This window comes from Poecilia mexicana, unplaced genomic scaffold, assembly GCF_051168715.1.
Source record: "Poecilia mexicana isolate PSO_F unplaced genomic scaffold, ASM5116871v1 scaffold_6, whole genome shotgun sequence".
Taxonomy (NCBI): Eukaryota; Metazoa; Chordata; class Actinopteri; order Cyprinodontiformes; family Poeciliidae; genus Poecilia; species Poecilia mexicana.
Window position 1 is genome coordinate 9,988,954 of NW_028263375.1, and position 26,958 is coordinate 10,015,911.

The 26,958-nt window shown below is 39.1% G+C and overlaps 1 protein-coding gene across 1 annotated transcript; it reads left to right on the top strand.

Annotated features, from left to right (window-relative positions):
* myo5c (myosin VC) lies at window positions 1-26,376 on the top strand. The gene is made up of 40 exons (XM_015011116.2): window positions 1-192; window positions 441-551; window positions 638-809; window positions 2,840-2,984; window positions 3,844-4,000; window positions 4,094-4,237; window positions 4,984-5,065; window positions 5,291-5,398; window positions 5,483-5,589; window positions 5,666-5,931; window positions 6,021-6,102; window positions 6,178-6,318; window positions 6,390-6,512; window positions 7,503-7,586; window positions 7,687-7,818; window positions 7,899-7,996; window positions 8,086-8,172; window positions 8,257-8,368; window positions 9,108-9,319; window positions 9,399-9,564; window positions 10,213-10,359; window positions 11,357-11,521; window positions 11,609-11,702; window positions 12,683-12,746; window positions 12,823-13,097; window positions 13,179-13,242; window positions 14,252-14,332; window positions 14,424-14,604; window positions 14,689-14,782; window positions 14,862-14,925; window positions 15,006-15,174; window positions 15,239-15,323; window positions 15,408-15,500; window positions 15,588-15,742; window positions 21,244-21,333; window positions 21,432-21,582; window positions 22,309-22,594; window positions 23,729-23,903; window positions 23,977-24,057; window positions 24,229-26,376. Exons 1-40 carry the CDS (start codon window positions 166-168, stop codon window positions 24,379-24,381), a joined length of 5,223 nt encoding a protein of 1,740 aa, XP_014866602.2. The 5' UTR covers window positions 1-165; the 3' UTR covers window positions 24,382-26,376.
* The last annotated feature ends 582 nt before the right edge of the window (window positions 26,377-26,958 follow it).

The window sequence follows — 26,958 nt, forward strand, 5'->3', positions numbered from 1 at the left end:
TTGTGAAACCCCTTCCCGGAAGCGCGATCCTACTTTGTGAAACTTGTTCGGTGATTGTTTTATGGTTGTTGGAAACAAGCGCAGTCTCTCAGGGACTTTATGGCAACTTGGAGAGAAAGTACAGGGAAGCAGCAGGTGCTAAAAAACACAAAGTGAAGCTCAAACATGGCTTTATCTGAACTGTACACAAAGGTAAGAGTCAGCTCTTTATTATTTTTATACTATTAACATATGTTTGATGTATTTGACGTTTTCACAGACATATGGAAACTTTCCCAGTGTTGAGGGAGTGTAACGCATCGTGGATTTTTATTTTATTTATTTTATTTTATTTATTTATTTTAGAAAATATAAAGATTTATGTACAATTAGAGTGACGTTTATGCTTACTTTATGTAAAAATCTTAATTATTTTTCACTCTTTAACCCATTTCTTCCAGTATAACAGAGTGTGGATACCAGATGAAGAACAAGTGTGGAAATCGGCTGAAATCACTAAAGACTTCCACTCGGGCGATAATGTTCTTGAATTACTCCTCGAAGACGGAACTGTGAGCAAATAAAATGTCTACATGCAACTCCGATGAATCCCTAGATGTGAAAATGAGCAGCTGACCTTTGACTTATCGTTCTGCAGGTTCACCTCCACCCGGTTGACCCCTCCAAGCCCAAACTGCCCCCTCTCAGAAACCCAGACATCTTGGTAGGGGAGAACGACCTCACGGCTCTCAGCTACCTGCATGAACCTGCGGTCCTGCACAACCTCAAAGTCCGATTCGTCGAGTCCAGAATCATCTATACCTACTGTGGTAAAGATATTTATTTTTATTCTTTACTTCAGTGTCTTGCAGAATTATTAATGCTCAGTTTTCAGCCCTGCAAAAACACAAAATCTTACAAAGTGCTTATAGTTTCTAGTGCAAAACTAACTTTTTTTTTTTTTGGCAAGATACAGGAGTTTGTTTTAAGTAAATATTTTATTATTATTGATGAAAAACTACCAGGTAATTTCACTTATAACAAATATTTTTCACGTTATGGTGAAATAATCTACCAACGGAACTAACACTTTTTCATCAATGTTAAATAATTATTTTCTTAAAACAAGCTCCTATATCTTACTAAAAAGTTACTTGTAAGTTAGTTTAGTCTTATTTCAAGTATAATAATTTATTTGCACTAGAAACTAAACCAAAAATAATTGGTACGATTTTGTATTTTTGCAATAAGCAATTGATCAATTAATAGCAAGATAAATGAAGATGAGCCCAATAATTTCTATTTACAGAGGCAACATAATCTATTTTATTTATTGGCTTCTGTTCTGTTTTATTAATTGTTATTGGTTATGTGTTGTTTTTTTTTACAAAATTTTTATTATTAATATTCTCACCTTCTTAAAGGTAATAGCCCAAGGCATTTTTAGCTAAAAGTACCTTTGGCACAAAAAAAAAATCACCACATCTTTATTTCTAAAAGATGTTTTAGGTGAAAAAAAAGTCACTACTCTGACACCCTATGAATTTAATCCTGTCGCCTTCAGAAGTCACCAAATTAGATGTGTATTTAACTAAATGTCCAATAAATGCAGATTTGTTTGAAAGCCTCAGAAGTTTGTTAGAGAATATCTAACAAACAGTATCTAACATGATGCTGTTGAATGAACAAACAGGGAACGGAGACAATCAGAGATAAAGCTGTAGAAAAGTCTAAAGCAGTTTAAAAATAAAGTCAAATAGTGACACTGGATGAGCTGCAGAGCTTTGTTTGGAGTATCTGTTGACAGAGCAGCTTTTATTTGAGCTCTTCATGTATTTGGCTCTTACAAGAGTCAAGCTTGTTTAATTGTTGAAAGAAAGACATTCAGGACACACAGCAAACATGTGAGGCAGAAATGTCAACTTTTCATTTCTGGCCACATAAAGACCAGAAAAACATTTGAGCCACATTTAGTTGTGTCTTCTGTCTTCTGCTCTTTAAGTCAAATACGTTTTAGATTTTGAACCTAAATGTGAGTTTGTGAAAGATAAACTTGCAGCAGTAAGTTGTGTTAACTTTTTATTAATTTAGTCAAACCTCCAAGAGTTGAATAAACTGAGTTTTTAGGTTTGCACTTAAAAAACTGAAAGAAGAGAAAGACAGGAGTGGGAGCTATTTCCCAGAATGCTTAGCGGCATGTTTCTGTCTCCTGAGGTGGAAGTGCGTTACGTTGATCTGACTCTGGTGTTTTATTAAGGCAAATGTTCATTTTAATGCAATTCTCAGTCAGCAAAGCTTGAGGATAATGTCCTGATCTCACTAAATGTTTCTGAGCTGAATTCATTGGGATGTTTAATAAAATTCATCATCAGATCAGAAATTTTGTTCAAACAAGAATTTAAATTAATCTAAAGTAAAATAAGTATTTATTTTAACTTGATATTGTGAGTAAAATAATAAAAAAAATGTGGCTCTTTAACTATGTGAGGGCAGATTTTTAGTTAAAACTCACAATTCAAGATTAATGAAGTTGAAAAAACAATGTTTAGACAATTTGCCTCTAATTGTTAAATCAACTTCATGAACTTTAATTTCTGAGTTAAAACCAAAACAATTTTCTTGTGACTTAAATTGCATTTTCAAGGCAGCAGGTGGACTTTCATTTTCATCTTAAACCATCTCCAAATGTTTTCCAGTGCACTCAAAAGGCCAGTTGTGGTAAAATGTGTAATAAAATCACCCATTAAACCCATTTACATAAATCCCAGTAAAACATTTTGAAGGTGTAAAATAACAGAATGTGGACAGATTTCAGGTGTGTTTTGCTTTCGGCTCAGGCTCATTGGTTCCTCTTTTCCAGGTATCATTCTGGTCGCTGTAAATCCGTATAAACAGCTTCCTGTCTATGGAGACGCAATCATTCATGCTTATTCAGGCCAGAACATGGGAGACATGGATCCTCATATATTTGCTGTGGCGGAGGAGGCGTACAAACAGATGGCCAGGTAACAAAATGTACAAATCACTTGGAATATCTAAAATCAGTCAAACTTTCTCTGGATATAGCTCTAGATCAATATGTCATGGCCAGTTTTTTGTTTTGCTAATTTGTTGTATTAGCCAAGAAGAAATACAGAAACACACCCACCCAAAATTTATACATATATTTAATTATTTAATCAGGTTTTTTTAAACAAACAAGTAGTGGGACAAGAGAAAACATCTGCAAACATAACCAAGAACAAAATAATAATCGTAGCACTACTTTCCTGCTCCTTTCTGCTTGAAAAGGAGTAGAGATAGAGAGAGAGATAAACAGGCGTGGAAACCAATCTGATTAAAAGAAATCAGCACGTACAAACAGATTTTTTCCTGAAGGAGATCATTGCTACCAGTTTCAGTTTCCATCGAGACTTGAGGCTCGTCAGAGAGAAACTGCGGCTCACATTTGCTACTCAAATGCAGCTCGATTGTTTCCGATTTCATGCAGAAGTTTTTCAGAAGTCCATCGTAATAATTTCTCTTTCAATCAGTTTGATTCTTGTGTGTCCTGTGATGCCACTACAATTTAAACTGTATTTTAGAGAGGCAGCATTCGGCTTCTATGCACCACAAATATGGAGCAAAATTTCATAAAATTGTAAAACTGCTGAAACACTGAGTTCGTTTAAAGCTCGGCTAAAACCCCATCAGTTTATCGTTGCTTTTGAACCACAATAAACGAAAAAGTAACCAATATTTTGATGCGTAAAGACTGTTGATGACTTTGTATTTTTGTTTTTTTATGATGTAAAGCACTTGGAACTGCTTTGTTGCTGAAAAGCGCTACATAAATAAACTTGATTGATTGATTTTCACTAACAGGAACCATAAAAACCAGTCCATCATTGTGAGCGGGGAATCCGGAGCTGGCAAAACCGTCTCGGCGCGTTACGCTATGAGGTACTTTGCTGTTGTGAGCAAATCTGGAAGTCAGACTCGGGTTGAAGACAAAGTGCTGGCTTCCAATCCAATCACAGAGGTACAATTTTACCCGACATTTTGAAGCAACACGATGTAGAATCGACAAAAAAATACTCAAAGGTGTTTTTGTCTTTTTTTTTTTTTTTTTCAGGCAATTGGAAATGCAAAAACCACCCGAAACGACAACAGCAGCCGGTTTGGAAAATACACAGAGATCAGCTTTGACAGGCGGTATCGCATCATCGGAGCGAACATGAGGACTTACCTCTTAGAGAAGTCCAGGGTGGTTTTTCAGGTAGGGGAAAAGCTTTATACAAGCCTTGCAAAAGTATTTACACCCCCTTAAATCTATTCACATATTTTCATGCTAAACTCAAAAGCAGAGCATTGTTACTTAGTGGAAGGGACTGAAGCTGCATTCACAGCAGGCAAATGCGAAAAATATCCGACTTTTTCACTGCATTCTGAACCGCCTGATTCCGATCTTTTCACCCCAAAATAATCCGATCTGTGCCACTCCCATAAATCGGATCCGATTGTTTCCAGAGTCTGAACAGTCATGATTTTTATGTCTTCGATGTGAGACATGCGTCATCTTTCTGCACCAGAAAAAAACGACGAGCGTCGACAATCACTGAAAATTATGATTCTGAATTTTTTAAAAGAAGTCTTTCTTTTGATTTGCCTCCTTTGTGTTGATGTAATCTTATGACGATACTGTCGGCTCTCAACTTTAAAATTGATCCAGATTGAACCTCTGATTAAATGTAACACAGATGGATTTTTTTTGTTGCCATTTTGGTAGTTATATTTAATTTTATTTAAACACACCAAAGTGTTGGTGGTGAAAACCTTTTATTTTTCCCCTTCCAGTTCATAATGGTGTGCTGCTCTGTCATAAGATCCCAATAAAAACATAACTAAATGAGACAAAGGTCAAGTGAGGGGCAATGTATGCGCTGTTCTTTTTACATCATCTTTGTAGATATCTTATATATTCATATGTTTGTTTTGTGTTGTCCTGCTTTATTGTTTTTGCAGGCAGAAAATGAGCGTAATTACCACATATTCTACCAGATGTGTTCGTGTGCAGACTCTGCAGAGTTCAAGCACCTCAGACTGTGTGAGTGTTTGTCCTGAGTTGTTGCTTCTGAAGGCTGGATGCTCAGCTGACTTTGTTTTACCAGTGGATATGAACCCTTTAGCTAACAGCTTGAATAATAAGGAATTAATGCAGTTTTTGTTTGTGTCTTTTTAAAAATGTGATGGTTTTTTGTACTATCTTCACAGAAAAACAAGTTGGTTTCACTCTTTTTGCTTGATACTTTGTTGTCTTACTGATTTGCAGTGAGTGCCGATGAGTTCAGGTACACCGGCATGGGTGGCGACATAACCATCGATGGTGTGAATGACAGAAAGGACTTTGAAGAGACTCGACAGACCTTCTCCCTTCTGGGTAAACTCACCCCACATTTAAGCATTTTATTTTTCTGCGTTTCTCACGTTGGCTTTAAGATGCTAACTTTTCCCTGACATGCAGGTTTGAAAGAGGACTTCCAGTCAGACGTATTTAAAGTTTTGGCTGCAATTTTGCATTTGGGGAATGTGGAGATCAGAAGCTCTGGGGACGACAAGTCATCAGCTCCTGTGAGTGCTTTTCAAAGTAAAATGCATGCCGATTTCAGCAGGTGGAATTAAAAAGCTCGGCGCGTTTATGTCGCAGCTGAGCGATCCACACCTGGCGGCGTTCTGTGACTTGCTGTGCGTGAGCGCGGCTGAGCTGGTGCGATGGCTGTGCAATCGCCGGATCGTTCTGGTGGCTGAGACGGTGGTGAAGCCGGTTCCTAAAGAGCGCGCGGCGGCCGGCAGAGACGCTCTGGCTAAGCAGATCTACGCACACCTGTTTGACTGCATCATCAGCAGGATCAACACGGCGCTGCAGGTTCCTGGAAAACAACACGCTTTCATCGGCGTTCTGGACATCTACGGGTGCAAATGACACTTCCTGTCTTATCTTCCTTCATGCTTTTTTCCTGTTTTCCCTTCATCGTTAGATTTTCTTTTGCTCTTCTCCTCAGATTTGAAACGTTCGACATCAACAGCTTTGAGCAGTTTTGTATCAACTATGCAAATGAAAAGCTCCAGCAGCAGTTTAACTTGGTATGAAGCATATTTTGGTTTTCTGGCTCCAGCCTGGTGATTTATGAGCTTTATATTACGTCTCCTCCTTTTCAGCATGTGTTCAAACTGGAACAGGAGGAGTACATGAAGGAGGACATCCCTTGGACGCTGATAGACTTTTATGATAATCAGCCTGTCATTGACCTGATCGAAGCAAAGATGGGGATCCTCGACTTGCTTGATGAAGAATGCTTAGTAAATGCGTTTTTGACTTTTTAAGCTGTTTCTGTTAAATCTGCTGCTGACATTGGAAAATCCTTTTGCAGTTTCCTCAGGGGACAGACCAGAGCTGGCTGCAGAAGCTGTTCAACTACCTGGAAGCCAATCCTTTGTTTGAGAAGCCCAGGTTATCAAATGAGGCATTTGTGATTCAACACTTCGCAGACAAGGTGGAGTAAAGCAACCCAGAGTTCACAAGATGTCTGTCCTCGAATTATCCTTATGAATTTGGCAGTCAGATCTTGATTGGTCCATGTGTTTTTTTGTTGTTTTTTTTCCCCTGAAGTAACGTAAAGCTCTGTACCAGAGTTAGAATTATAGTTCAGTTTTATTTCATTGTGAGTTTTTGTTTATCTAATTCAACTCGTTTTTAGATTTCTAGATTTTCTCAGCTGAATATTTTCCGGTTTCAGTTTAGTTTTTATTAGTTATAGTAATAATTTTTGTTTCTTCGTTCTTTGGTTAGTTTTTAGTTGCAGAATTCAAAAAGTCAAGGGGTTAGGATTGGGGTTAGGGTGATTATGCACACATCATTTGGGTAATGACTCCCGCGGTTTATCGCAACTTTTACTGTCACTATTTTGCAGACTAGCATAAGCGGCAACAGGATGACTACAGAGTGCCGCAATTTGTCAATAAACCACAACATAACATACATTTCTGCTGAAAAATTTCTAAAAAATATTTACTTTATTTCACTAAAAGTCACTAGAATTACAACAAATGACATGCTGGGTTCATCCCTCAAGCATCTCCCACCTAACAAGCATGCTAACGACCTTCTCATCAACAGTTGTCAAACTTTTATGTAAATTTTATTAATTTTCTAAATTAGTTGTATTGGTGGAAGTTTGCTTGTGGGAAAACGACAAGCAAAACCTTCCATTTGTGTTTAAGTTTCATTTTCACTTTCAAAAACCAAGCTCCGTTTGTTCATGAAGCGATAAATTTGTTTTCTGCAGCCAAAAATATCCTTTTCAATGCCTGTGTGAGTGTTTAGTGGTGGAATCTGGTTATTTTCTGATAAAAAAAAGGGAGAATCAGTTATTATCTTCACAGTGAGTTATTTTAAAGATTATTCAGAATGATTTCTGTACTTTCTAGCTACTTTCCGAGGCTTAAAGCCTGTTTTTTTAATCTAAACTTTGTTTCCTGAGCAGGTTGAATATCAGTGCCGAGGTTTTCTTGAGAAGAATCGAGATGCTCTTTATGAAGAGCTGGTGGACACGATGAGAGCCAGTAAGGTGATCTAAGTTTATAAATGCCGAATGTCTTACACAAGCCAGGCAGAGCAGCCGTTTTTCCACGCTTTAACACATTTCCTCTGTTTGCGCCTGCTATCAGTTTTCCTTTCTGGCACATTTTTTCCAAGAGGAGGAGCCGAGCAGAGCGGCCAGTAAAGGCGTCAAAGTTAAATCAGCCAGGCCTTCGGTGAAACCAGCCAACAAGCAGCTGAGGACCTCAGTGGGAGATAAGGTGAGTTTTTGTCATTTATCTAGAATAACCCAAGTTTCTTGTTTTGTTTTTTTTTCTCTGAACATTGTGATTTGATGCAGTTTCGCAGCTCCTTGTCTTTACTGATGGAAACCCTGAACGCCACCACCCCTCACTATGTGCGCTGCATAAAGCCCAACGATGAAAAACTCCCATTTGAGTACGTTTTTGTGGAATTGTATTTGGAGTATTTAGCTCCTTATTCACCAAACTTTCCAGATTACTTTCTTTTTGTTATTTCTTCTTTAGATACGACTCAGGGCGAGTGGTGCAGCAGCTGCGGGCCTGCGGAGTGCTTGAAACTATTCGGATCAGTGCACAGAGCTACCCGTCCAGGTGACTCTATCTGTGTAACTTGCAACACATTTATGTCTGTAAATGCTTTCCCTGGAAAATCTTTTTGCTCTCTTTGTTTTCCAGGTGGACATATATCGAGTTTTACAGCCGATACAGCATCCTGATGTCACACGTGGAGGCAGATTTCAACGACAAGAAACAAACCTGCAAAAATGTCCTGCAGAGATTGATTCAGGTCAGCTGTAATTTCCCAGTGTTTCTCAGTATGAGACTTAATATTCATACACCTGAGACTTTTTCACATTTCGTCAGGCTTCAATGAGAGATGCACGGATCCACTTCTTCCTGTATCAGCTGACACTGATGTGATACAGAAAAACGGCACTGAATTGACTTAAAATGTTTCTTTTTTAAACACAGACATAAATGTGCTAAATTACTACATAATAGTTGACCTTTAAAGATTAAATTACACACAGAGAGAGTAGGGTAGTAAGTACATTTACTTGAGTAACTTTCTTGAAAAAAATTACTTTTTGGAGTATTTTTGCCACCCTGTACTTTTTGAGTAATTTTATTATGAAGTATTTCTCCTCTTACTTGAGTAAAATTTCTGGATTTTCTACACACTGGATGAAAAACAAACATGTTTTAACCAAAAATTCACCAGACACACCTGCAGTTTTTTACTCTTACTTAAGTAACTTTTTTTACTTGATTAAAAACATGTTGAATTTGTGCTACTCTTACTTGAGAATAATTTTTGGGTATTCTACCCTCCTCTACACACAGATGGACTTTAATTACTTAATCTGGTACAGTTTTCAGAGAAAGAGGGCTGAACACAAATACACACCACACTTTCTGAAAATTTTACATGAAATTTTTCTTTGGTGTTAGTCACTTAAAGCTTTATTAGACCATCTGGTTTTTGCTTTTGCAAGATATTATGTGTGTTTTATCTTCATCTCCAGGACTCCAACCAGTACAAGTTTGGCCGTACAAAGATCTTCTTCCGTGCCGGACAGGTAGCTTACCTGGAGAAGCTGCGTCTGGATCGACTGAGAGGAGCCTGCGTGACGATTCAGAAACACGTCCGTGGATGGAGCCACAGGAGGAAATACCTGAGGATACGAGAGGCGGCCGTCATCCTGCAGGAGTACATCCGAGGGAAGAGGACGATCCGGTTAGGGCTCGTCACAGAACGCAGAGTTTTGCTGTGTCGCTCCATCGCAAAGCTAAACTATCGCTTGTCAAACTTTCAGTAAAACGGTGACCGCTGAAACCCTGAAGCGGGGCTGGGCTGCTGTGGTGATCCAGAGACACTGGAGAGGTTACCGCATGAGACAGATCTACCATGTCGTCCAGATGGCCTCCATCACCATCCAGGCCTTCACCAGAGGATGGATGGCCAGGAAACGCTACAAGAAGGTCTGTAGCTGAGGCAGCGTTGCCAGATTGGACAGGTTTCCCCCCAGTTGGGCAGCTTTTAAACACACGCAACACGTTGAAAAGAAAAGAAGATTTTAGGCTGCTTTTCACAACATTTGGAGGGTTTTTAAAAAGATTTCATTATTTCAAAGTAGTTGTCACTATGTGGAAGAAAAGAACAAAACTTTTCATTAAACACCATGTTGTTACATTTATCTTATTGTTTAACTTATTTTAAAATCTCTAGAATCTGTTATATGTGATTAATCATTGGTTACGCTGCAAAAACACAAAATCTCACCAAGTAAGTTCTAGTTTAAATATCTTAGTACACTTGAAATAAGACAAAACTAACTTATCAAGTGTCGCTGTAGTAGTATTGTAATTTGCAAACAGAAATTCCAGGGCAACATCATGATTTAAAAGGACATAATGCCACAGAAAACTCAAATCTCATTGTGTTTAAAGAGTCAAGTCTGTTGTAAAGGGTTCTGGTTCTGGTCAGAATATAATAAGACAACAAAAAATGTTGTGTATTATCACCAGCCTGAATGCAGTCGATGCTGAAACTGTCAGTCTGAGCTGAGGTTCTGGAAAACTCTGATTTGTGAAATATGTTGCTCTGTGTCTCTTTATCTAATTGTGCAGATGATGGAGGAGCACAAAGCTCTGGTTCTGCAGAAATATGCCAAAGCATGGCTGGCCCGGCGGCGTTTTCAAACCATGCGCCGCCTTGTGCTCAATGTGCAGCTCTCCTACCGGGTGCAGCAGCTCAGGAAGAAGGCTGAAGAGCAGGTGAAAATGCTTCCCAAATTATTTCAGCTTTGAATTTCATCCTAGACTAATGCATGTGCTGTTAAACTCAATGCTACTCAGACTTCTGACAGATTTGTGTCTAAATTTAATTTTATCTGGAAGTGATATCGACATTGATGCCTTAAAACCTAAAAAAACATCATAAAAAGATAAATCATTAAAAGACCAGGAAACATACAATAGCTGGTCATCAATTATAAACTGTTTGATTCAATAAGGATTTTTACATTAATTATTGATTATTTCGTTGCACTGATCCACTTTTTTCACTTACGATATCGATACTGATATCAGTATCTGAAGTTTAGTATCGGCCAATACCGATCTGATACAGAAAAACATTGCTGAATTTATATTAAAAAATTGTTTTTAAACATAGACATACATGTACTGAATTACAAATGTATTTGATAACCAGTACAGCACACTTAAATGCACCAAAAGCTTCACAAACTTGGTCAAAAATTTAAAAACAACACAATTTAATTTGTTCATTTCAAAGTAAAATAAATAATAATAGAAAGTAAAACTGGCTAAAACAAAATGCTGACTGTCTTGATCAAAAATGTAAAAGTAAACACCTACAATCCTTCTTTTAAAAGGTTCAGAAAGTGTATTTGGGAATTGTAATTAAAATGAAAAATCAGTAATAAAGCATAGAATTAGACTGAATAGATACATCCTCATTGATTTTCAGTGTCGGATTTTAATACAGATATTAATATCTGTATTAAGTTTCAACTGCAAACTTCAGAAATTCTGTAAAACAGACAAAGACAAAGTATCTCCAACTTAGAAGAGCATCAATAATTTTTAGCATACAATTTAAAAAAAAAAAAATGTTTTTATCACTGATGGTGTTGTTGCTTTCCTCGTTACCCGTCAGAAACTGACTTCTTGTTCACTGAATGTAAATCTACCAGGTGTATGAATAGTTTTGGGCTTAACAGCGGCTGAGTTTGTATTTCTCCTTCAGAACAAAGAGAATCGAGGATTAATGGAGAGACTGACGAGTCTGGCCAGCAGTCATTCCCAAACGATGGAGAAACTCCACAGTCAGGAGGCGCAGCTGGAAAAACTAATGACCCTGAAGGCATCACTGGAGGAAAGAGAAAAGAAAGCAAGAGAAGAGGCGAGCATGGTTAGTCTCAAAATAAATGTATGAACTCAAAAAAATATATGTATATCACTGAACTATATTGAGTTGAGCCTTTTATTTTTACCGTAGACAATTAATCAGCTTCAAAGGCAATTTGAAGAACTAAACACTGAAAAGCAGAACTTGGAGAAAAAGCTTGAAGTTTCCATCAAGGAGACCAAAGGTAAAAAAGAATAAAAGTCTGATTTTTTTATTTTTTTACACTTAATATTTAAAGTTGTATAAATATATCCAGAAAGACCATCAGATAACAGAGGAACAATTCATGTAAAATATTCAAGAGGAAAGCAGTCTGGAAATTAAGGAGGAAGTCAGGAAAAATCTTAAGCTTGGAGACTTAACAGATCGGTACCCTACCCACAGTTTTAAAAGTTCTCTATGGTGAGCCATAGAGAACTGACCACAGTGAGGCTAACATTAAAAAGCAGAAGGCTGAGATTTTTAGAGACCTTATCGTGAGGTTTTATGCTCCATTTATGACCAGCATTGTTACTGTGATGATTCCCGTCACGAACTTTGTCATCAAGATACTTTATAGTAGCGAGCAGCTGTGTACAACAGTTAATAGAAGTAGCTGAAAGCTGACACAAAGTTACTCTGTTTTCTTTTTCTCTAAACAAAGAATAATGTGTAAAAAAGTAACACATAAAACAAAGGAGACGGGATTAAAAAAGTTTATATTTCTGCCTCTCGTTTTCAAACAAATAGTTATCACAAAAATTATTGGATTTGAGTTGTGAAGGCAAATATATTTGAAATAAGAAAAAATAAACGTTTACCTGCTTTTCCTCTGTATTAGGATCTTTGGAGAAAGTCAGAGTGCTCACTCCATCTTTTTTTCTGATATATTCCGACATATTCCATCGTGTAAATACGTAGAAGTAATACATTTCACAAATGATGTATCATTATGATTACATGTTTGTAATGTTATGTTTCATATTTTATATATTTATGGTTTCCTGGTTTAAAAATATTATATTTTATGAGTTTTTGTCAAGTTATTGCAATAATTCAAGCGGTATTTATCCAGAAATAAAAGGTTCGATTTAAATGTGAAACTTTAACCCCTTCTGTAGTTTTACAGCATACATTGTATGCAGTCTTTTTGCCACCTGTATGACCAGTTTTTACATCTTACAGAAAGTTTTGATCAAGTTAAAAGAAGCCTCCTGGAAGAGAAAGAGAATGAAGTCCGGCTTAGAAAGTTCGTATTTTTAAAAATGCAAAATAAATCTTCAGCAGGCCGAAGCTGATGAGGCTAATAACAAATTTCCTGGCAGGATTGCAGAAAACAACACTGAGATCCAGAGACATGACCACGAGAAAGAGCTGGAAACCCTGAAGGAGGAGATAAAGAGACTGAAGGAGGACAGAGTGTGTCTGCAGAGGAAGGTTGAGGACGGGGCGCAGGTGAACTCTGACCTGCAGGAACAGGTCATTCAGCTCACCAAGCATGTGAAGGTCATCCCGGAGCTGCGCAGAGATCTGAACAACCTGCAGAATCAGAAGGACAACCTGGACCGTAAGATGAAGGAGCAGTCGGAGCAAACAAGAGGTTTCCAGATTTAACACTCATTTTTCACCACCACTCCTAAAATAAATGAAGCATTTAGGCTGACCGGATATTCTGTTGCAGCTAAAACAAAGGAAATTATAAGACAGCTGCTTGGCGGTTTTGTTGAAGAGGAAAAGCTTTTGGGGTAAACTGGATTTTAATTTTTAGTTTTCCCATTCCTCCTATTATTTTCCCTTTAAAGCTGCACTTTTATATTTATATATATTTTTTTACATATTTGTTGAAGCATCACCATGTTGTGACTGTATAATATGAAACCGATAATCTGTGAAAAAATCAATCTCCTCCACCCCCTCTGTTGCCGTCTGAAGAAATGAACCGCTATCGGTCAAAAACAACCAATCAGAGCCAGGAGGAGGGACTTAGCGCTGTCAATCAGACACATGAGCACGCTGCTAAATGTTATAATGGCGGAAAAATAACTTACCGTTACAGAAAAGCTGTGTATTCACTGACATTGGTGGCTATGCTAACTAGCCTGAGTGTTCACAAGAGGCCAGCTGCTATGCTAGGCCAGCTTTTTTTTCAGCTGAATTAGGACTATTTTGCCCCACTAAATCCCAAAATGACATCCATTTTTCTCAGTCAAGTCAGATTTTTATTCTAATTTGATTTAGACAAATAAAATATTCTGACTAAATTAATGACATTTTTGTGAAATTATCAGTTCGTTTCCGTTAATATTTGTCATCCAAAAAAAAAAGGTTTCAGGAGAAAACAAAATAGTTTTCTGACAGAGTGTATTAATTAAATGTTACAAACGTGGAACACTGATAGGTTTGTAAATTGAATATTACATTTTCACTGTGCAAAATCCTCCATCTCTTTTATGTCCTGATAGTCTCTCACTCATTGATCCCAGATTATCAGGAAATCGATCCAGATGTGAGAACAAGTCGTGCATTTTGTTGCTCATGTTGCATCCGCAGTTCAGAAAATTTAACTGATTGAGCAAAACCAATGTGATTTTTGGATTCAGCTCATCAGAATGACCCTGAAACTGTTGAAAAACCACAGATGATTTTTTTGGCTGTTGACCATTATTATCTGTCTCATATTATAATGTCACAACATGGCAACAAATGTACACAAAAGAATATTTTTTATTAAAGTTACAAACTGTTTTTGTGAAGACTTGTTCCAGAAGATTCTGAGAAGATTTATGAACTGGATGATCTGCAGGAAGCCTTTGAGAGTCTGCAAAAAGCCACCAGGTCTGGAAGTTAACCTGTATGATTTCATTTCTATTTAATACTCGGGTAAAATAACTTCTGCACAACTGAATCTGTCACATGCTAATGGCAGGTTACTGGAAAACCACCAGAAGGAGCAGAGGGAGACGTACGAGTCTCAGATGGAGGGCCTGACTCTGAGAGTGGAGCACCTTCAGAACGAGAACGGCAAACTGCAGAATCTTTTCCAGGAAAAAAGTAACATCAACGAGGATATTCGGCAGGAAGTGTCGAGGCTGAGCAGCGAGAACTCGGTATGTCGATGTGATCTTCACCTCAGAGTCCATCGTGACGACGGATGAAATGCAAAACTTTGTGTTTTTCACTGCCACGACCAGGTCATACCGGAGCTGAAGCTGCAGGTTTCAGAGCTGCACAGACAAAAGCAGGAGCTGGAGACGGTTGTCAGGGAGCAGAGCAGCGAGTTGGCAGGCGAGCTTGAGTTTCAGAAAATGCATCTCAGTAAAGTAGAATATAAAATTTAACTGCTGAATTTTTTGCATCATGACAGAAAAAAATATGGAGATCAGCAACATTCTCCACAAGAAGATCACAGAAGAAAGCTCCCAACGCAGGTGAAATTTAAATATACCATCTTTTTTTTTCTCAATCAAAGCATCAGTTTATAATTTTAAATCATCTTATTGTATTTTAGACATTTTGAGGAGAAAGCCAAGGAGCTGGAGGAGATCAGAGAGGAGCTCCAAGTGAGGATAGAGGAGCTGGAGGAGGAGAACGAACATTTGAAGAGACAGCAGCTGATGGAGGGAGAAGTGAAGACAAAACTGAGAGAGGAGACGGCGCAGTTAACGGCTGAGAACATGGTGTGTGTGTATGTGCGTGTGTTAAAGTTAAAAACAGACATAAATCACTTTTTCTAAACTCCAGGACTTAGAGGAGCAGCTTGACCAGAAAGATCGCTGGATTAAGAAACTCCACAGTCAAATAAAGTGCCTTGAAATGTCACAGAAAGGTTGTTATATTTTCTACTTCACATTAAAAATATGAATAAATTTTAATTTCACAATATTCACTACATCTCCTGTTCCTCACGCAGCAAAACAAACTCCTGCTCTTCCTAAAGAATATCTTGGCATGTTGGAGTATAAGAGGGAGGATGAAGCAAGGCTCATTCAGAACATCATAACTGGTGTCCTCTGCCTGCTGATCAGATTTTATTTTTATTTATTTTCCCCACACCTCAGCAGGATAACAATCATTTAAATCTAATTCACAGACCTGAAGCCCAAAGGTGTGGCGGTCAATGTGATTCCCACTCTCCCAGCCTTCATCCTCTTCATGTGCGTCCGCCATGCCGACTACCTGAACGATGACAACAAACTGAAGTCTCTGATGAACGGGATCATCCAAGGGGTCAAAAAGGTCGTCCTGGTGAGGCCGATTTTCACTCCCTGTTACTGGATATGCTTCATATTTCAGGTTTTACCCCCTTTATAACTGTTGAGACGCGGCTTAAAGTGTAAGAAATAACTAAAACAACATAAACAAATCATACATGCATCAATACAACGATGGTTCAGTTCATGGGAGTGAATGACTTTAATGCTTTTAAACTGTCACTTTTCATTATCGTGCAACAAACAACTTCAATGATTTACAAAAGCAACAATTTGGCCAAGATGTTTGAAAATAAAGTGGATTTTCTCTAATCTTTATAGGGCCAGGATGATGTTAGTCAGTAAAAATAACTCGTTTCTTTACTCAACTTTATTCCGCCATGTGCATCTCCCGAACAGCCAGACAGAGAGCCCCGAAGAAGAACACAAACCCTTAACATATGCTCCTGGCATAACAGTGCCCCTAGTGGGTGGACATGTAATACAAATAAAACAAAGGAGTAACAATCTCCCACTTTTCTTAAAAAAAAAAAAAAAAAAAAACAGGGCTTATGAGAAAGCGCAGCCATTAAGGATTTTGTCAGAACAGTCTCAACGTAACAGAATGTGAAACATCTTATGACTGAGTTTATTGAAGAATCCAAAGTCCTTCATAAAGAGCCCTAAGGAGTGAGGTTGCGGATGCTCCCTTCTTTGTTAAACAGTCTGCAAGTTGGTCTTTTGTTTGAGACCACAACACTTGATGAACTTTCTTAGTTTGCATCAGTTCTTTAATTGAACTGATTTCCAGGCGTAACCTTTTCTCTGCAACAAACTTAGTTGACTTAAGTGCATCAACAAGAGAGAAATTATCAGTCACACAGATTATAGGTGGAGGACAAGCAGTACTACCAGCACTGAGTTCAGAAAAGAGTGTGGAAAGAAAAATGGCATTATCAATCCCCTCAGACATGGCGAGTGTTTCACCTGCCAGTGTGCTTCTGACAATTCTCTTAATTCTCTTTGACTGCCATGCAATAGGAGAACCGCCCGTTGTCGCCCATCAAAACAATGAAGTGCCCACCTTGAGTACCTCCATCTGAAAGATTTCCAAAAGATGCATCAGTGAATGTAACCATCTTTAAGTTACTGTCATCCCCAAGGTGTTGAAAATTCAATTCAACTGACTTGGCCTTGAGCTTACACACAACTCTGTTTGCTTCATTAATGGTCTGTACTGTAGCATGTTTGAGACGGGATGCTAAATTACTAGCATCAAACATGACATCAGGCCTGCTCTGTCTTGCCACCCACAGAAGTTGGCCTATCTTAGATCTGAGCTGCTCTGTTTCCTTCTCAGTGAGAGGTGAAGCTGACTCTGCTGCTCGTGAGGGTGAGAGGTGTATGGACTGCAGGTGCTGAATGTATGTTTCTTGGTGTATTTGTACCTTCTCACCTTGAGTAACAAGATCTACACCCACATAGGAAAAGCTATTGTGTGCTTCACGACCGACATTAAACTTTGACCTCAGGTGAGGCATGACTGACTCTGAAAACATGTGTGATCCACCCCATATAAAATCATCAACATGACAAGCAAGTACACCAGTTACATTTTTGCGCTCATCCAGCCAATAGAAAACTGCAGGGTCAACCTTAGACATGATGCCTCCTGCTTCAATCATGATGCTTTTTACTCTGTTATACCAATACAGTGAAGCATCAGCTAAACCATACACACATTTTCTCAGTTTCCAAAGCACACCTGTGCTATTGGCCTCTCGAGGAGGTTTGATGAAAATGTCTCTGGACAGTTGCATTCCTTGTAAAAAGGCAGATTTAATGTCCATAGAGTGAAGTTCCCATTGTTTTTGACATACAACTGCCACCAAGAGTCTCAGTGACTCTGAGGCACAGGTTGGAGAGTCCTTTTGTAGGTCAGAAACTTGTAGCTCCTCAAATCCTCGTGCAACAAGTCTTGCTTTTGGTATTATTCCATTTTCAGTCTCTTTCAGAGTGCACACCCAACGAGTGGAAACACACTTTTGTCCTTTGTCCTCAATTTCCTCAAACACTTGGTTCTGTTTCCAGCTTTTTATTTCATTCTCCTTTGCTTCATCAAACGATATGTCCTTACTCACAAAAACATCCTCGTGCATATCTGTATCCTCAGCATCTGCCTGGATGTGAAGATCCTCCAACTGTGACAGGTCAGCTGACTCACTGTTGCCAGCCACTTCTGCTGGCTCAAGCAGCTCCAAGTTAAACCAGTTCTTGTATTTCCCAGTTGCTTTGCCTGCATGTCCCAACACTTTGGCTTTTTGTGAGACACCCTCTGCATTTCTGAATGTCACAATTTGACCTGTCTTTATGATGGTGTTCCCAGAGTGCGGTCTCTCAGCCTCTGCATTTTCAGGAGCAGGCAAATGATGATTCTCAGGATTTACTGCAATAGTGTCTCCTTCTACATTCTCTTCAATGATGTCCACTGTGTGTTGTCCTCGATTGTTTTTCTCATCGCAGGTAATCTGAGGTTCTTCATTCTCGTGAGTAACTTTCCTCAATCTGAGTTGATGGACTCTGACACAGGTGCCTCCGTGTCTAACAAAAACGACTGCACCATCTTGACCAATCACCACTCCTGGTCCTTTCCATTCTGGACAATCCACTCTTTTGTAAAAGACTTTGTCTCCAGTTTCATATCGCTCGTCTATGGGCCGCATCTGTTTCTTTAGTGCTCTCCGTATCCTTTCTGAACATTCTGCTTCTGTAAAAGCTTTTCTTGCAGCATGCAAGGCTGAAATGTGCTTGGCAACCCATTCACTCTTGGTGGTGCCCTCTAGAGCTGGAGCTTTGTCTATTAATACAGAAGGCAGGTTAGGATTCTGCCCAAACACCAGCTGATGTGGGCTGTATCCATGGACACTTTGCATAGAGTTCTTTGCCATCAGGGCCCAGTCCATGGCAGTGCTCCAGTCACATCCAGTACTTGCTTTGACTTTCAGCAGGATCTCTGTCAGAGTTTGATTGTGGCGCTCCAACAGTCCATTGCTCCATGGACTGTAAGCAGGTGTTGTCTTGACTTCAATATTAAAGTTCTCGGCCATGTCTCTCACTTCCTCGTTATTGAACTCACCACCATTGTCACTGAACAACTTTTGTGGTGGGCCATGCACACTGATCCAATCATGGATAAAACGTCTGACTATTTCAGAAGACCTCTTGGTGGTTAAGACACTACCAGCACTGAAACGGGTAAACTGGTCAATAATGTGTAGGTACCAAACCCCAGGTTCAAGTTCGTGCAGATCTACAGCAACAGTTTCATTGTATGTAGATGCCAATGGTAAGCCGACAGCAGGTTTTGGTTTGGTCTTACAATATTTTTGACACACTTCACACTGGTTCACGATGTTTTTCAGCAGGCTGTCACATTCTGTGTCCTTGTTGCCAGAATTAGTCAAAAGTCTCTGTATTTTGTCAGCAGATGCGTGTCCAAACTGTTTATGAAGTTTCTCCAGAACTTTCATCTTTTCACTTGTGTTCATCTTGTCTGTTGTCGTCAGTATTTCTTCCTCATTAGCTTGCAATAGCTTATCAGAGTGAATGAAACTTCTATTTTCACTGTCCACAATGTTTACACAGTAATGACCTGAACTAGTAAAGTCCAGTTTGACAGGCTGGTTGAACATCACTGCACTGTCCCTTTCCATGTCCAAAACAGTCCCTGCCCTTTTCAATGAGGTCTTACTCAGCAGCAGTGGGATGTTAGCAGGTACTACTTCAGTTTCTATATTACACTTTGTGTTGCCGATTTTAGCAGGTATCTTTACCTTTTTTATGGAGTAGACGATTTTTCCATCTCCAAACTTGAAGGGCCTGTGACTTTGTGTTTCTGTCTCTTTCATAGTCTTCACACTTTTCTTTTGCAACACAGTACTATAGTTGTCCAGCCACTCTTGTCCACAAACTGTCCTAGTGCAAGCAGTGTCTATTATTGCTGAGCCAAAACATTCTGTCATGAATATTTCTGCATCTGTTGGTGATTCTTTGGTTTACAGAGTTAAATTGCACTCTTCCACGTCTTTTGTATCATCAGCAATTTTAACACTATCAGCTTTGTGCGGACAGTTTTTAACCCAGTGAAAAGTACTTTGGCACACTGCACATTTTGACCGTCGTCCGTACTTATCCAGCGGGTTTGTACCGGGCTGCGGAGTGTTGAGCTGTGAAGTTTTCTGATGGGGACTCTGCCGCCAGAACTTGCCTTTTTGCCGCCGTTGCTCCGCTGCAAACACGGACTCCTGGCTAATGCCCTCTGCTGCCGCACCTCTTTTTTCGCCAAATATTCTCTTCAAAGCGGACTTCATTGAAGCAAATGTTACATCTGAGCATGCCGTTAAAGCCAACTGTCTGTCCGTTATATCCAAACACGCGGTGTCCAAAAGCTTAAAAGCCAAAACTGGGTCAGGCAGCTCCATGTTGTATTTCTTCATCCGCGAGTAACGCTGCTCGAAATCAATAATATAGTCCGCCATCGACATGTTAACTTCTTTTATGATCCGGTCAAAATCCGAGTATGCTTCATAGATCCTGTCCTTTTCCTCTTTTAAGAACAAGTCATCTAGTTTAGCGAACAACGTTGTCATTCCAGTGTCTTTATTTAGATCATCTACCGGAATTTCCATCGCCGTGTCCCGCGCTCTTCCAGACAGGGCCAGGGCGACAGCCAGCGCTTGCTTTTTCGACTCCAAATCTGTAACTCTCGTCCAAATGTTGACTTCATTCTTCCAGCTTTCGTAAGGCTTTCCTTCCTCAAACGTTGGCGGAACTCTGTAGTTACTAACCATCCTCTGCTACCAATGTTAGTCAGTAAAAATAACTCGTTTCTTTACTCAACTTTATTCCGCCATGTGCATCTCCCGAACAGCCAGACAGAGAGCCCCGAAGAAGAACACAAACCCTTAACATATGCTCCTGGCATAACAGTGCCCCTAGTGGGTGGACATGTAATACAAATAAAACAAAGGAGTAACAGATGATAGACACATAAATATTCTTGTTAAGATTTTATTGTTTTTGCATCAGTTAATGCTTTTATTGTCATTTTGTAACACTTTTACATTTAAAGTGCATTATAAACAAAAGGTTATTGTTGTTATTAATATTTGGTTCATTGTACTTTGACTGTAGGTTATTAAGAAGCTTCTCACATTGTTTTCCGTCTCATTTTCATTGTTTCCAGCTTTTAAAGCTTTTTCACTCATGTAAAGTTTGGAGCTTTGTTGCACAGTAGCTCTCTTTATCCTTTGCTAAACCAGTTTTGATGTGTAACTGTGACAACCATGTAATTAAGCAGATAAATTTTTAAATAATTTCTCAGCTATAATAATCAGTCAGAATGTTTCAGATGCATCCGTAAGGAACAAAATGAATCCAACACTCATGTGTTGGTGTAAATGTCTTACTTGAACCAAAGTATTCAACCCTAAACTCCAAGACTTTCTTGTTTGGCTGGCAGTCAGTGTTGATTGCTGGCATTTGTTTTTCTTTCAGGCTCACCAAAAAGACTTTGAGTCATTGTCCTTCTGGCTCTCCAACACATACCAGCTGCTCAACTGTTTGAAACAATACAGCGGGGAGGAAGTAAGAAGTTCCTGCACCATTCTGGTTCAACCTGTCTGCACTACAGTGCAAGGTTTTGTTTTTGTTGAGCTTTTTCCTCCATGTTTTTCCCTCTCTAGCAGTTCCTGAAGCAGAGTACCCCGCGCCAGAAGAAGAACTGCCTGCAAAACTTCGATCTGTCCGAACACAGACAGATCCTCAGCGACCTGGCCATACAAATCTATCATCAGCTCATCTCCGTCATGCAGAAGACGCTCACGCCTGCTATTGGTGTTTTTCATAAACATTATAATCACATTCTGCTTGTTATGTTGGGTTGTTTTCCTTACATAATGTGTCAAACATCCGGCTTGCCATAAAGTTTAATGTGGCCCAGAAGGACACATAAATAGAACCTGGACAATAACCATTTTATGCTTTAATAATATTGATTGTGTAATTGATTAGGGCCACAGAAAAAAAATCCAGAATTTTTTTTCTTCCAGTTTTGACTTGATTAAAAGTCAGAATTCTCAGAAAAACAGTGAAAATTCTGAGGAAAAAAAGTGAAAATTCTGAGGAAAAGTGAAAAATTTTGAAGAAAAAAGTGAAAACTGAGAAAAAAATGAAACTTCTGAGAAGAAAAGTGAAAAATTTTTAGAAAAAGTGAAAATTCTGAGAAGAAAAGTCAGGATTGCGACTGTTTTTCTCAGGATTTTGACTTTTGATCTCAGAAGATTAGAGCCAGAATTATGTTTTTTTTCAGTGAACATAATCTTCTCCCAGATTTTTTACATGTATTCTGCCAAATTGCATCAATATGAAATAATGTTCAGTATTATTTAACTTTAAGATGTTCTCATCGAGTGCAGAGGCGACTATTTATTCAAATTTTAGAGGTTCGTTAATGGATTTTATCAACACATTTTACCACAGCCGGCTCTTTCAGGACCTTGATCTGACTCAAAATTAAAATGAGTTTAATTTAACACAATGCTGCTGTGTTTATCCCAACAGTTCCTGGTATGCTGGAGCATGAGAGCTTACAGGGGATTTCTAGCATGAAACCGACCGGCTTCAGGAAGCGGTCCAGCAGCTTGTATAAAGACTCGGAGACGTACAGCATCTCCTCCATCCTGCAGGAACTCTCCGTTTTTTATTCCGCCATGAGCCACCACGGCATGGAGCAGAGCCTGACCAAGCAGGCCGTCAAACAGCTCTTCTTTCTGATCGGAGCCACCACCTTCAACCAAATCATGCTCCGCAAAGACATGTGCTCCTGCAGGAAAGGGATGCAGATCAGGTCTGTCGCTTGTTTTAGAAACATCTGAGAAAAGCAGGATGTTGATTTTACTCCAGTAACAGCAGAACTACTTCAACATGCTTTTACTCAAGTTAAAGTAAAAAGTTTGCAAGAAATTACTCAAGAGTAGAAAAGTATCTGGTTCCAAGGCTACGCAGTCAGACAGATAAATGTAAACTTATGTCCAAATTATGGTATTTTGAGAACTAATGTGAATAAACACTAACATAAATGACTATAAAACAATTACTTGTATTCGGTAATTCAGATATACTGTGTGTGAGACGCGGTGAAGAACTTCCAGTGCAAAATGGCAGAGTAGGTAGAAAGTAACACTAAAAATAACATAAAAATAAGCAATAAAATTGATTTTAACTTAAACTCTACGTGTGTCTGAATCTGGTGCATTTTTTGTTTTTCGCATTCAGTGAAGTTGGCAACAATAAAACGGGCCATGCTAAGAAAAATAAATAATAAAATACAAGGATGACATCAATATTATGAGAATAAAGTTGTAGTATAGTAGTATATAGCTTGAGAATAGTCATAAGGAGAATAAAGTCATAGAATAGAGTCCATATGAGAATAAAGTCATGAGAAAAGTGATAATATTATGTGGAAAAAGACATATTACTAGAATAAAGTTTAAATAATATGAGAATGATGTCATAATATTTCATGGATAAAGTCGTAATACTAGGAGAATAAAGTCTTTCAAGAATAATGTCAAAATAATATGAGAATAGAGTCATAATATTGTGTGATAAAGTCATTATGAGAATAAAGTCGGAATAATAGAGTAAATTATGAAGCATTATGAGAACAGTCACATTTGGAAAATAAAGTTGATATGTGAATAAAGTCATAATATTACGAGAATAAAATTGTACGAGAACAAAGTCAGAATAATATTAGAACAAAGTTATAATAATACAAGAATAAAGTCATATTTCAAGAATATTTCAATTTCATTTAATTTTTTTAACATGGCCCTAATACTCCATATTACTGAAGTAAAAGTAAAACGTACAGTGCAGAAAAATTGCTCTTAAGCGTTTTTTTTGTTTTCCAAAAAGTTACTTCAGTGAACTGTTTCCTGCCCTCCTCTGACTTAAAGCTCCTCTCTGGCGTCAGGTGTAACATCAGCTACCTGGAGGAGTGGCTGAAGGAGAACGAGCTGCAGAGCTGCGGCGCCATCGACACGCTGCGGCCTCTGGCTCAGGCCGCCTGGCTGCTGCAGGTCAACAAATCCACCGACGAAGACGCCAAAGAAATCGCAGAAAAGTGCACCGAACTCAACCCTGTTCAGGTAAATCCAGTGAAATCACAACCAACCACGTTCTGATGCTTATTTTAAGCCCAAACTCCAACTTAAATTTCAGATTGTCAAGATTTTGAACTCCTACACACCCATTGACGATTTTGAGAAACGAGTGACATCATCGTTTGTTCGCCAAGTTCAGGTAAGCTTCGAAATCAATCTGTTTACAGATTGATTTGATTTATTCATTTATTTCAAACTGGTTTTTAAAAACACAAAAACAAGCAATCAGTAGGACAGAGATCTGGTTGATACTTGGGCATTGTTTTAGTTCCATACTCAATTCGTTTCATTGCTTGACCACTTGTTGCAGTCCTTCCTTCAGGAATACGAAGGCGCCACGCAGCTGATGCTGGACACAGATTATCGCTTCCAGGTGACGTTTCCTTTCTATCCGTCTTCGACGGCGTTGGAGTCTCTGCAGGTTCCCAGCAGCCTTCATCTGGAGTTCCTAACCCGGATCTGACAGGGCGATCCTGAAACCTTTCCTTCATCTGGAGTTCCTAACCCGGATCTGACACAGCGATCCTGAAACCTTTCCTTCATCTGGAGTTCCTAACCCGGATCTGACACGGCGATCCTGAAACATGTCGCTCATCTGGAGTTCCTAACCCGGATCTGACACAGCGATCCTGAAACCTTTCCTTCGTCTGGAGTTCCTAACCCGGATCTGACACAGCGATCCTGAAACCTTTCCTTCATCTGGAGTTCCTAACCCGGATCTGACACGGCGATCCTGAAACATGTCGCTCATCTGGAGTTCCTAACCAGGATCTGACACAGCGATCCTGAAACCTTTCCTTCGTCTGGAGTTCCTAACCCGGATCTGACACGGCGATCCTGAAACCTTTCCTTCATCTGGAGTTCCTAACCCGGATCTGACACGGCGATCAGGGAACCTTTCCTTCATCTGGAGTTCCTAACCCGGATCTGACAGGGCGATCCTGAAACCTTTCCATCATCTGGAGTTCCTAACCCGGATCTGACAGGGCGATCCTGAAACCTTTCCTTCATCTGGAGTTCCTAACCCGGATCTGACAGGGCGATCCTGAAACCTTTCCTTCATCTGGAGTTCCTAACCAGGATCTGACACGGCGATCAGGGAACCTTTCCTTCATCTGGAGTTCCTAACCCGGATCTGACACGGCGATCATGAAACCTGTTGCTCATCTGGAGTTCCTAACCCGGATCTGACACGGCGATCAGGAAACCTTTCCTTAATCTGGAGTTCCTAACCCGGATCTGACACGGCGATCCTGAAACCTGTCCTTAATCTGGAGTTCCTAACCCGGATCTGACACGGCGATCAGGAAACCTTTCCTTCATCTGGAGTTCCTAACCAGGATCTGACAAGGCGATCATGAAACCTTTCCTTCATCTGGAGTTCCTAACCAGGATCTGACACGGCGATCATGAAACCTGCTGCTCATCTGGAGTTCCTAACCCGGATCTGACACAGCGATCCTGAAACCTGTCCTTAATCTGGAGTTCCTAACCCGGATCTGACACGGCGATCAGGAAACCTTTCCTTCATCTGGAGTTCCTAACCAGGATCTGACAAGGCGATCATGAAACCTTTCCTTCATCTGGAGTTCCTAACCAGGATCTGACACGGCGATCATGAAACCTGTTGCTCATCTGGAGTTCCTAACCCGGATCTGACACGGCGATCAGGAAACCTTTCCTTAATCTGGAGTTCCTAACCCGGATCTGACACGGCGATCCTGAAACCTGTCCTTAATCTGGAGTTCCTAACCCGGATCTGACACGGCGATCAGGAAACCTTTCCTTCATCTGGAGTTCCTAACCAGGATCTGACAAGGCGATCATGAAACCTTTCCTTCATCTGGAGTTCCTAACCAGGATCTGACACGGCGATCATGAAACCTGCTGCTCATCTGGAGTTCCTAACCCGGATCTGACACAGCGATCCTGAAACCTTTCCTTCATCTGGAGTTCCTAACCAGGATCTGACACGGCGATCATGAAACCTGCTGCTCATCTGGAGTTCCTAACCCGGATCTGACACAGCGATCCTGAAACCTTTCCTTCATCTGGAGTTCCTAATCCGGATCTGACAGGACCAGCCTTAAACCTGTCTCTCCTGAATTATCCTCACCTCGTACCTTACTGTAAATAAGACTCTCTAAAAACAAGTGTAGGAGAACAAAATATTGGGCAAGATGCTGAATTTTAAATTTGTGTTTGTTCTGAAGATTTTTTATTCAAATATTCCTGTAAAGAAACGTTAAATGACTTCTTAAACTGCAATAACTGGTGCAATAATAAGGCAATCTCTCGATGCAAAATTGTGACCAAGATTTATAAATAATGTGGCTTTTGTGTTAGAAAGTGTTTAGTTAGTTTTATTGTTTAAAGTTTTTAACATCATTCACCACTGAAGGAAAGAACTTATTTTATTACTGTATTTCCAGAAATAAATTAAAATGACCTACAATCATTTTTGCTCCTGTTTTTGATTTATTTTGGGTTGAACAAAGTAATTGTGGAGAATGAGGTGAAAATATCTGTTCATTTGTTTCCTGTTTATTTTTTTGGTCTTATTCAAAATGATCATTTTCTTTGTTGCTTCTGTCATTTAGTGAATCATACCAGAATGTCTTATTTCTACAATAATTTCTTCTGAAGTGGATTAAATTAACAACCCTTTGATAAGCTGAGCAGCTTTCCTTTTTAACTACTTAAAAAAGTAATAGACATATTTTGTTTTTAGCATGTTAATTTAGTTGCATTGGTTTTTTCAGAATTATCTTTTCCTGTTATAAGAAAACAAAAAACTCTCAGGCTTCTCTAAGTTCTCCTAATCAATGTGTAAATATTTTATTTAAACATTCAAACACTGAAATAAGAGAGTGTGAAATAAAAAAAAGAATGAAAATAGTCTGATCACTTTTCCAAAAATGTACAATAATGTGCATGTATATAACATTTAAAGACAATCAGTGGAGAAAAACATGGAAATGTTATTTAAGCATGAGTAAGAACAGATATTGTTCAGAGTGAATGAATAAACTAACTATAT